We start from the raw sequence: 12,932 nt of genomic DNA, 5'->3' as shown, positions 1-12,932 counted from the left end.
TTTCATGCAGATGTGATCTCTCTTAAATATGTGTTATATGGAAATAATTAAATTCTGAATCCTATGTGCTATTTGTAACATGTAGGTATAACCCTGTATGACCTATAACACATATTTATGTCTTCTTCTTAAGAAGTTTTAAGGGCACATTTATTAACTTATTATGTGCAAATATCACAAGCTACCACATTGGGTTTCTATACCCATTTCTGCAGCATTTTCTCATTAGCATGCAGACGAAAAAGTTTGGTTTACCTGTTCAATAGGTTCATGTAGCCAAAGTCGAATGAGAGTTGCTAGGGTGTAGTACAACAACAACAGTAAGATTGGGCTTGTATAATGGTACCATTCCAAATTTTGGTTGGTTATGATTTTCCAGGTGCTTGAACAGTTTGTCTGAATGACCGAAGTGACACCAAACAACCTGTTGAAATAATAAGGCATCACAGAAAAAATACAGTAGGATTTCTTGCTCCCAGGCTTTGAATGCATTGCCCTGAGAGGCCAGGCTGTGCCCACCCACCCCGCAACCTTTCATTGTCAGGCAAAGACTTCGCTTGTCAGGCAGGCATTTAAGCAGTAAGTGGGGATCTAGGGAATGCTTCATTTAACTAAATTTAGATTTTTTTTTAAAAAATGTTTAAAACATTTTAAAGCTATTCTCTAATCTTGATTCTAATATTGACCAGTGTTTAATTGCTTTAAATCTAATTTCTATGTAATATTTTAGACTTGTTAGCATTGCATGATTTTAATTCTTGTGATCTGCCTTGGGTCCACTATGGGGAGAAAGGTGATTATAATATAATATAATATAATATAATATAATATAATATAATATAATATAATATAATATAGTATAGTATAGTATAGTATAGTATAGTATAGTATAGTATAATATAATATAATATAATATAATATAATATAATATAATATAATATAATATAATATAATATAATATAAGCCTTAGTTCATCAAATATCTCTATAGTTTGAATTCACAGTATCCTGCCTAGTCTTGTAACATTTGCAAAACTGTACTCTCTTACAACAGGAATTCTGAAAAGCCAAACAACTGCACAGGATAACATACTATAAGCACTACTTGCTCTTCCCATTTTTTTTGTGAGATTTTTTCTCTTTTCATCTTGGATATTATTTGCTTTTTTTATTTTAAAGATGCTAGAATGCACTGGTACAATATTCGTAACCAATGTACCCGTTTTAGTCTCAACATAGCAATTTACATTTGAAGACATGCTGCTGAGGTGGCAAGCTGCTTTCAACAGCCTCTAATACTGCTCAAGTGCTGCAAAGATGTCAAAGCAGGGCAGGAATAGTTCTTGGCAACCACACTATGAATGATCTAATGAACATGACAAGTCACTGTATGGTGATATGATTTAATTTGCATCTTATCTTAGAACCACAGAGCTGGAAGGGACCCTACGGACCATTGAGTCCAGCCCCTGCTAGGGAGGCATAGTGGGGAATCGAACTCTCAACCTCTGGTTTTGCAGCCAGATACCTAAACCACTGAGCTATTCAGCAGTTCTTTCCAATGCTGGGGCTTGCAATATAAATGTACTACATTGTGTTTATGCAGCGTCACTAAACAACCAAGACCTTTCTTGAGGTTCACAACCCTTTCCTTGTTTGAGCAGAAGTATTGACTATATAGTTAATATACAGTGGTGCCTTGCTTAGCAATTGCTTCGTTTAACGACAAAATCACTTAGCGACAACTTTTTGCAGAGCGTTTTTACGCTTTGTTTAACAATGGTCCCTATGGGCGATTTTCGCTTAGCAATGGTTGGGACCATGCTTCGCATAGCGATTAAATTTTGGGTCCCCTGTTTCGCTTAACGATGGTTTAAACAGCCTCATGTTTGCTGTTTTTTAAATGTTTTTCTGTTATTTATAAAGTTAAAGTTTACTGTTTAAAATGTTTGAAATCATAAAGTGCACTTAATAAACCCTTTGTTAACCAAATTTGACTTTGTTCTGACTCTTTTTTAATTTGTTGTTGTATTTTCCCCCCATTGAGATGCATTGAATAGGTTTCAATGCATTTCAATTGGGGAACTGCATTTCGCTTAGCGATGTTTCCTATGGCGATTTTCGCTTAAGGACGGCAATTCATTCCTTCAATGAATTTCAATGGGAAACCGTGTTTCACTTAGCGATGAAATTGCTTAGCAGCGATTTTTTTGGAACCAATTAACATCGTTAAGCAAGGCACCACTGTATATTCTAACTTTAGCAAATGGGCAATAGGCATGGTTGATACATACCAAACAATGTTTTATTAATACAGTTAATATCTTATACAATATGTATGCTATAATAATATTATATATTACTCAACAGAAATGCGACATACTAATACAGAAAGGTATATGATTTTTTCCTCCACATAGAGTACTGATCTTCAGCTACAATGCATTCTGATTCAACAGTATTGATTTGCTACATACAACACATTTTCCTATACAGTTCTAAATTATAACTACCTTTAGCCATTACCATCTGTTCTAGTTCCAGTAAACATAACAACCACTCATTAGTAGTTCCTTCTCATGAACTCTTCTCTTCAACTCCTCAGTTCTGCCTCCTTACTGTCACATTCTCAACTGATTCCTCCCTTTGCTTCTCACTGCCAATCTCCACTCACACGCAAATCCACACTCTCTACCAGTTACTCCACATTTCCATGGAACTCCTGAGGTTAAAAAAGAACCTGAACAAGTGAGAAGACCAGCCTTCTTCTTCCATCATCACGTTCTTCACACAGAAAAACCTGTGAGTCTTCACTATATTTGAAAAATCAGCTCTTTTGATCAGTCACATGAGGAGGTTGCATGCATAGAGCAGTGGTTACCAATGTTGGGTGCCCACATTGAGACCACAAATCCCAGAAATCCTGGCCAGCACAGCTAGTGGTGAAGGCTTCTGGGAGTTTTAATCCAAGAACATCTGGGGTCCCAAGGTTGGCAACCACTGGCATAGGGAATGCCATTCTTCTCAGATTATCTTTCTGAAGAGAGCACTAAGGGAAGGAATGGCTAGTGTGCTCTCTTTTTACATACATCCGGGTTACTCATAAATAGAACACTGATAAACATATTTTTCCCTACCACCATTAGACAAGATACTGCTATAAAAGCTACATGTTACATTATACTCTCCCTAAAGAAATACATATGGCCCATCACTTCAGACTTGAAAGAAAACTCTTAGAATGTTTTCATTTCTGCATATTATTAATGATTTTGTTTTGAAAAAAAATTACTGCTCTTTTAAAAGTGTGGTAAATCAAACTTCAAGTTGATGGTTTTTTTGTGAGGGAAATATGCCTTTAAAGACAATTTATAAATATAATTATATATTATAAGATAATTATATAAATAAAATCTCTATAAACTGAAGGAAAAAGAAGCAGTACAAGTTCATATTTTTAGGATAAATTAATATTCATTAATTTCACGTTGCTACCTGAAAATTACAGAAGAGCAATAACTTAATAATCTTAAATTATGCAAAGCAAGAAGAATCTTTTTGTCATTCATTTATTCATTCATTTTGAGGAACATTGTACAAAAGTACCCTGAAAACTAGGTGGCTAGTTTCCCATCAAAAGCAAAGTGAGTTAAAGCACTGAACATACTTTTATCTATTCCTTCCTACACATTCACAACCTATGACCTTGATAGATGCAAGATGCATTGTGTAAAACACACAATGATGTAAGACTAGAAACACTACCCCCTTTGAAAAACAGGAAAACAATTTTCCCACTTTCCTCCTGTTCAGTGTCATTGGCAGTGGAAATAATCACCACGACAGACGTGCATATATCTCTTCCTTGAGTTTATTCCGCAGATTAACATTTTCTCCTCTGACAATGACAGCATCAGGCTTTTATATATCTATCCTCTCCCTCTGGATAGGCAATAGTGAATAAAATGTTCAGTGACACCAACACTCTACTGTAGGGGTTTATGGACATTTTAATCCAAAAAAGCTGGAGGTGACTAGGCTAATAAATAAACTTTGGAGGCTTTAACTACAACCATGGTCTGCAAACTAGAAAACAACTTTGGAATGACATGCCTTCTTCCTGTCCCTGTTCCTCAACCTCACTACAAATTCTTTTTACTTGCCTTTTTCGGCTTAAAATCACAGATTATCATAATATATGCATCAATGGCTCCAGAGGCCAGTGGCTCATGCAGAAGGAGTATCTTCTCCACCACTACAGGATGACACACACTCTGTATGGACATGGGCCACACCTCATCAATGCTAACGAGGCCTCCCATTTGAGTTGGTTTTGCAGAATTAAGAGAAAACCAGGTTACAACTGCCTTAATTCTTCCAATTTAACAGTCATCACAGTCTTTCCATGTTAAATGTACAAAATGTTATTAGCTAAAACAGTTTAAGAAACATGTGCTCATTAAGAAACCATGTGCTTTAATAGCTGTTTCTTTGTTTTTGTTTTACTTAAAGAACAAATGTTCTCTTCATAGAGTTAAATTCTCAAGAAAAAAATCTTAACAAGAAAACCACATTTACAGTGGTGCCCCGCATAGCGACGTTAATCCGTTCTGGATTAATCGTCGCTATGCAGAAACATCGCTAAACGGAACGAAAAAAGCCATAGGAACGCATTAAACTTCATTTAATGCGTTCCTATGGCTCCCAAACTCACTGTTGAGCGAAGTTCCTCCATAGCACCGCCATTTTTGCGTCCTTGGTAAGCGAGGGCAGGGCACGAAAACACTTGCGGTGGCCATTTTGGGCACCCGGCGGCCATTTTGGAACCACCAATCAGCTGTTTAAAAAACATCGCAATGCGAAGATCGGTAAGCGAAACGCTTACCGATCATCGCAATGCGATGTTTTGCCTATTCAGAATATCGCAATGCGATCGCATTAGCGATCTAAAAAATAGATCGCTATGCGGATTCGTCATTAAACGGTGCACTCGTTATGCGAGGCACCACTGTATTTCAAGAAATTGTGTGCACTGTTTCCTTTTCTAAATTCAGGAAGTGTATTTAAGGTATTAGAAAGCAGATAGAGATTTCAGGCAGCCCCATGTGTTCACACTAAAATAGGACACTTTCTGTATAGATTTGTCTTGGATTATTTCAGAAGATGAAAGAGTTCACATAGATAAAACAGACTGTCATTACAACGTTCATAAACTTTCCTGTAAAGACAATAGTATGACATTTTTCAATTACATCTCTGTACAAGTTAGTGATCAATGGCTGGATGGGGGGAGAAGCCAACAGACCTTCTTTCTACCCCACTGCAAACCAATGAAAGCACATCTGTATTACAATAAAAAACAAACATATACATGCATTCACTCACACACATCCCTGCTGTGTAATGTACTCTCCCGATAATTTACATAGTATCAAACTTAAGTGTTTTTACTATTTGCAACACTGCTATTAAGACAATATAACAAAAAGTCATACAATTAGTTGTGAGGTACAGAAGGAGTCTGGGATCATTACTGCTTCTGTTTTAATATTACACTTTTATTGTTCATTCCTATAGCTGTCTTTTCTATTGTATCCTGGTTTCCATTGCTTTGACTGAATCAAAGCTTTACAGATAATGACAAAACCAGCACCCATATAGCATTTCTTCTGGCAGTATTTTATTCTTTTGCAGAGAACTAATCTGAAATGCAGAGTGGTTAAACACAGAACTCTGAAGAAATAATTTAAACTGCAAATGTTAATCATGTTAATGTCCCCCAAATATTTTATTTGTTAAAACTCAATAACAAACAATGAAACACAAAACCTAAGCAGGAAATATGATAGAACTAGAATAATAATTGTAATATTTTCAGAACAAAAAGGTCTGTACAAAAGCTTCTCTAAAAGGTTTCCAAGTGTGTAAAAAACACAGTAGGTTTTTTTTGTAGTTTTCATCTATATGCCATATGTTCATGAGTCAATAGCATTGTATGGTCCTCTATGCATTGAATTACAGGGGGTAATTCAATGCATCTTTCTAGTATTTTAATATATGTAACACTTTTGGCCTGCAATGTTAAGTTAATGACTGAAATCCAGTAGTATGTTGTAACCAGCGAAAACCCATTGAATCAGAAGAGATTTGGGAAGTCAACATCTAGGCAAGTTCCACTGATTCAATGGGCCTAGTCTAGTTGCAACTTACTACTCAGTTTCAGCCAATGAAAGAAAATATTAACAAATTATGCAAAAGAAACACCTTGAGAGTACTGCGTTATAAATTAAGAAAACACTAAATATGGTATTTGTTTGTTTGTTTGTTCATTTGTTCATTGCATAATTAGGAAAACAAATGACTTTTTCTTACAAACATCATCCACTTGCAGGATGTTTAACACTACACACCTTCTTTTACAAGTAGTTTAATAATAGATTCTTGTGGTGGCAGGAATGCAATATGTCAAAGCATCTACATATCTTAAGGTCTTGAGTCAGAAGTGTTTAACTCTAAAATATAATTTACTTTCTAGGAAAATAATTTTAGCTAAGAAGTATTAATTTGACAACTAAGAATGTTTCCAAGGAACAGTTAGGTGCTATTATTTGCATTAGGGATGAAATAAGGCATCCCATGGTCTGAGGCAAGGGGGGGTTATATAACAGCCAACTGCACATCCCTTCAGCACCCTCCCTCTGATTTTTGTAATAGTCATGACCTCCTATTGGGACACAAGGTCTACAGAAAACCCATCCACACAGACCAGTACCTACACAAAAACTCCATCCACCACCACCAACAAAAAAGAGGCATAATCAAAACAATGGTAGACTGTGCAATTCGGAACTGTGAAGCTCAGTTTCTCAGCACCGAACTTAACCATTTGGATTGAGCCCTACAGGCAAATGGCTATTCCAAGAATTAAATCAAAATAGCCATAAAAAAAAAACAACCAAACCAAAAAAAACCACCCACACACACCACCACCCACAAGAAAACAACACTGGACGAGTCGCCCAGATAGGCGGGGTATAAATCACATAAATAAATAAATAAAATAAAACAGCCACCCAAAAATATAGTATTTCTGCCATACATCAAAGAGGTCACGGACCGCATGGGGAAACTTTTGAAAAAACACAACCTACAGACAGTATTCAGACCCACCACAAAAATACAATAAATGTTATGTTCAGCAAAGGACAAAAGGGACCCCCTCACCACTGCAGGATTATACCGGATACCTTGCAATTGTTGACAGGTATATATTGGAACAGCAAAATGCAGCATTCATACCAGAATCTAAGAACGTCAGAGACACTGCAGACTAAAACAACCAGAAAAATCAGCAGTAGCTGAACATGCTGGGCATGAGATTCTATTTCAAAATACTGAAGTACTGGACAACACCAGCAATCATTATGTTAGACTGCACAGGGAAGCCATTGAAATCCATAACACCAGCAAAGGTTCAACAAAAAAGAGGAAAGTCTAAAACTGAACAAGGCCTGGCTCCCAGCACTGAAAAATATTTTATTTTATTTATTTATTACATTTATAGCTGCCCGTCTAGTCATATAGACTACTCTGGGCGGGTAACAACATATCATGTAACAATTTACAGTTTAAAATCATGACAATATATTACTAAGAAACACAATGATCCAAGATGGAAGGAAACACATGAAACAAAAATTCAGACAGTAGATGGAGGGAAGGCTTGCTTGAACAGCCAGGTTTTCAATTGGCATTTGAAGATGCCCAGGGAAAGGGCCTGTGATGAGATGGGTTTTTGAGTTAAAATCTTTTAAGGCATATGGGTTTTGTAATTAAGAAATGAGCCAGAAAGGTTCCATCTTGTTTCTTTGTATAAAGTATCTTTGCTATGCTGACAAGTTGTTTTCTAGGCGAGCAGAGAGAATGTTATTCTGAAAGCCTGAGAAAGGACTTGGTGTGATTAGATGGGAATTGTTGTGACTCTTTGATAAAGTACAGTAACCCAAATAACATCTGGTGCGTATGGGAAAGAAGTCATGTGATGCAACAGGACTGTTTGCCTAGTAACGAACTCTGATTGGATGACATCGTAGGAAGGTGCGAGGAGCCCTTGCCAGTTACTCTTGAAAAAGGAACTTTTTGCCTATGGACATCGTCTTTCAAGACCGATCCTTCAGTCATTCGTGACACATGGGACTAACCTTTACTATACTGGATTATCCTTGGACTTATGGGATTTTTCCCTAAGGACTATGCATGGACTATTTTCTATGGACTGTTACCTATGGAATATTCTTTATGGACTTCTTTTCTTGGAATACTCCATATGGACTATGCTCTTGTAATTTTGTAAGGACTATGATACATTTACTGGATTTGACTTTTCTAAGGATAATGGGACTTTTACTGAATCTTTCTTTTAGTACAGGATTCTTGTTCTACAGGATCACTGAGGACTATAGCCTTTTTATAACCTACTTGGATTATTTTGTTTTTAATAATGATTTCCTGGACTGGAACTATTTTTATTCTTTTTAATGGCTTTTTGTGTTTTTGTAAGGTTTTTGAACACTTTTCTATTTTTCATGTTTTCTTTGCCTCACTACATCTTTGTAACTAACCAGCACAATGCTAGTTTATTTGTTTTGGTTTAATTTGGCTTTGATACCTAGTAACATGCTTATTCTTTAATAAAATAAAGATTATAAAACTCAATTGGTTTTCTGAACAGTACACTTGTCATAGGGTCATCTGAGAGTGCTGCCTCGGCCTAGCTTACTTAGAGTCCTGTCAGTGGTGCAAGTTAAGTCTAAGGACTACAAAGCCCACTTGACCTTTTCATAATAATATCTGAGAGTACCAGGGTGTTCTTATGTGGGCAGATCTGTGAGAGGGAGTGTTGTAGCATGGCTAGCTGAGTTTGGACTCATTCAGCTCATTTTAGCATGTGCAAACTCCTGATTGCTCTCTGTCCAGGCTTACATGTGTTTTTGGACCCGTGTTTGCTGACAGGGCCATGCGAATCTCAGGAGGGAAGCTAGTACAAAGACGAGGAGACACTGCCAAAAAGGCCCGGTTTTAAATACAGCCTGCAAAAGGTCAATGAACTCTACTCAGCCAGAAGGACCAGGGATCATTGCACAAAAAGACCAGCTAAAGACACCCATCAATCACAGTGACAGATAATCTCTCCCCCTTATCACAACAATACATCCACAACAAAAACATGCTGATCACTATCATCATCCTATCTCCTGAAAAAGATAAAAGCTTTTCCCACAGCTATAAATACTCAACTATCTAACAAGCAGCAACAGAGCAGGGACAGAGTTCCTACTCCAGTCCTCTGAAGATGCTGGCCACAGAGACTGGTGAAACATCAGGAAGAACAACCTTCATAACATGGTCAAAGAGCCTGAAAAACCCACAACAACCATTGCTACACACCATTTAAAAGTTTGTTAAGAAGAAAACCAAAGCAAACCAATGAACCAACTTTAGTGATTTGCTTAGCTGCTTCCATTGCAGGCCAGGATAATCAGACTGTGTGCACCAGCTTACTGCTTATAGATACACCAGTGTTCATTGCTTGTAATGTCGTTTGCACTCACACTGTGTCTCACACTAAATATGGAATCTGTGACCCCCTGCGCATCTTGAGAAGCAAATTTCCAGCATCTGTAGCCAAATCGATGGTGAAGCAGGATGAGAATAACAGTTCATCAACATTTGGAGGACCAAAGATTCCTCACCGTTGCCCTATGTATTCCAGTGATACGATACTAATTCTCACAGCAAAGGCTTTTTGATCAGAGCATGAAAAAATGACTTTTAAAAACAAATTCCCAGAGTCCCTAGTCAATAAGGGCAATTTATCCAGACTCTAACACTGATACAGAAGAATTGCTACTGTCTCTCTCACTAGTGAATGGATTGTTTTATTCCAGTGCCAGGACTTTAAATGTTATAATCACAAAAAAACTATTGTCTGCCTTTCACAATGAGATCAAGATAAGGTTTACATGAGACTATGGTGATGATTAGAACCACAAATGCCCAGATGATAAACAGGCTCCTCTGAAGGCGTAAATTAATCTCAATCTATTTAGGTCACAAAGCACAAATTCAGGATAAAAGCATTAGCAAAGATGAGCAACTGTTTCTGCTTTATGAAGAAATTTAATGAACATGAACATCCAGAGGAAGGATATAAAGGAAGAAACATAGGGAACTGTTTAAAATTCATCAGCTTCTTAGAGAAAGGAGGTGGATTGCTTGAATGATCATTTTTTATAGACCATTACAGGAAGAGGCCTACATTGCTAGATGAATTGGGAAACGTTTGGTTCCTCAGCTGAAGTGGCAAAGAGAAGTCAAGCATTGCACCTCCAGTGTCTTATATGTGTCTCATGCCAGCTGCTCAAATGCTAAGTACTTTTAATGAAAGAAAAGGAAGTGACTAACCTTCTGACTTTTCTATCACCAGCAATGCAGGTGCAACCGTATTAAAATACACAGTGAGGAAGTCTACTCCCACAGCAGGTAAAAACAGCTTGTGAAGTCTGACACCCTACATGTCCTATAAGGGGGACTGTTTGCTATGGCCATTGCTATGGACCTAAACAAAGCAGGAACATCTCATGAAACTGAGAAGAAAGCTTCATTTATTACTGCCATCCCAGTCCCTTCAACATCATTTTCTCTGATCGTTCTCTAGGCCAGAAGGCAACAGTATAATCTGTTTAGAGCGGTGTCAACAATACTGACAACCCAGTACACTAGAAAGAGCACTCTGCCACCACACTTTCAGCATCTACCAAAGGCAAAAAGCCAGCTGCTGTATGATACAATCATTAGATATAGACAAGAACATCTTGTATTCCAGAACTACTGTTGTGAAATACAGTAATGCAATCAGCCATCTCCTGCTCATGAATTCTTATGGTTAAACAGTGGTTTACAAATATTGCAAAAGTAAATAAAATATATTTAGCATTTTTGCATGTTTTTATGGACTCAAGAGAAATTCTATTGTAAAATTAAGAAAATGGAGAAACACAATATTGGATATTAGCAGGTCTGAAGGATAAGCATAACCAACTAATCTTTGAGAAGTAACTGTGACTCTTTCGTTTCTATGGTGAAATTGGTTTACACTAAACAACCTGTTGACCATGCAATGTTTTTTTAGGATTCAGGAATCCTTCGGTAAACCTCAAATATTTCAGATAAACAAGCACAGAAAGTGAAAAAGATTTGTGTATGTTATTTCGTAGTTCTTTTATGCTACTGAGCCCAATTTGAGCATAGAAGGGCCCTTCTTTGTGAGACATTCCACACCTTAACAATTGGTGCACTAACATGGCTTTGATTCTAATTTCCCATCTAAAAAACAGGATAGACCATCTCCTTCCTCCCTCTTTACTCTTCCCTAGGGTATCTTAATTCTCTTCCGGATTAGGGGACACACATACTGAAAGAAGGGGAGATTTGTCAAGAGGAGTGAATAGAAATAATTTCACTTGTATGACAGCAATTTATAATTCAAATTCCTCCTCTCCCCACTGTGCATTTGATACCACTCAAGGACCAGATGTTTATTTTGCTGATTCACCTGAGAGCCTCATAAGACATTCTATCAGTTCCATCACAGATAAAGAAAAGATAGAAGAATGCTGTAAAAGTGGCCTGGTATAATATAAGGTATTTTACAAGGAGGATCACATTAGATTTCTGGGTAAAATCTACAGTATTTGCCAGCCACTGTCAATTCAGGATTGCTTACATGTAGGTATAGCTGTACCTATGGATTCCGTAGTCATTCAGTATGCTCTTCAAGCAAATGACTTTGAGGAAGTTATATTTTAAATTCCCCAAACAGTTGTTTGATTAAGAAAATATGAAGAGAACTATGCTGTAAATTGGGATTTGGAGTATTTACGAAGGCCAAAAACATCCACTAGATTGAACAAAAATGATAACTGTTTGCAGTGTTACCACCTTTTCCAATATGATGCATCTGGATTCCAAGCCATACTAAGGTGACTGCCCAAAATAATACCTATTTAAATTATTTTAGCTCATATCAGTACCAAATTTCACTTGGTGATTTCAATACATCATTTAATTTGAATAAACATATGGTAACTATGTATCTTGGTTGACCATTTATAGCATGAGATCCATCACAGAGCTTGGGAATCTACTTTTTAGAAGTTATTCATTGTGGAATTAGTTGCACAGAGTCCCTTTAATACAACTTGCTATTGTAAACACAACTCCCCTTTTAGGAACTTATTATGTTACTCATTTTATGTACTTATTCACCTTTGTCCCTTGTGCCTTTTTTAAATTAGCAGTAATAAGAGATAAACACAAAATTTTAAAATTCCATTGAAAATGCCTCAAAATGCCCTTTAAAGGTCACTCTAGTGGTTATTATAAAAGGGTATTCATTACACCAGTGAGAGAGTAAGGAGCTAAATAAATCCATTCTTGCTTGCTGTGTTACTTTTCAAATGTGTTTTTATGGGAGGCATACTTTTTGTTGCAAGTAACTGTATTACTTGAGCTCCATTCAGGTGCAGCTCTGTCTTGCGTGGACACTCTTTGTGTGGGACTGTCCACAGACAATGATGTTTGTCTTTTTAGACTCATCAACTTCCACATGTAGAATGATGAAACTGGAGACATTGAGGATGGGTCTAGATTCACTACCCGTGGTGAGTATATGCAAAATATGTTGGCTTAAAAAATCTTGCCTTCTAAGCTCTGTTCTGGAAGGAATGAGAAAAGACATGTCTTCAAGAAAGTATGTCCATTGGAAAAAAAAACTTGCTGATTTAATTCTAGAAGTCTGCAAAATGTCTCCTTAACAATTGGGTCTATATAAACTATGTTTATAAATAAAATAAATATAACATCACTTCTGGT

At 36.8% G+C, this 12,932-nt stretch overlaps 1 protein-coding gene across 3 annotated transcripts in view; it reads right to left on the bottom strand.

Moving 5' to 3' along the window:
• Positions 1 to 12,932, bottom strand: part of PIEZO2 (piezo type mechanosensitive ion channel component 2) — a 309,376-nt gene that overhangs the window by 89,587 nt on the left and 206,857 nt on the right. For all 3 annotated transcript variants that reach the window (XM_072998801.2, XM_072998800.2, XM_072998799.2), the window contains exon 8: positions 256 to 424. In XM_072998801.2, coding sequence (XP_072854902.2) covers positions 256 to 424 — 169 coding nt within the window. The remainder of the gene's footprint in view (positions 1 to 255; positions 425 to 12,932) is intronic.

Source organism: Pogona vitticeps, chromosome 4 (genome assembly GCF_051106095.1).
Source record: "Pogona vitticeps strain Pit_001003342236 chromosome 4, PviZW2.1, whole genome shotgun sequence".
Taxonomy (NCBI): Eukaryota; Metazoa; Chordata; class Lepidosauria; order Squamata; family Agamidae; genus Pogona; species Pogona vitticeps.
This window is presented reverse-complemented; position numbering and strand designations above follow the sequence as displayed.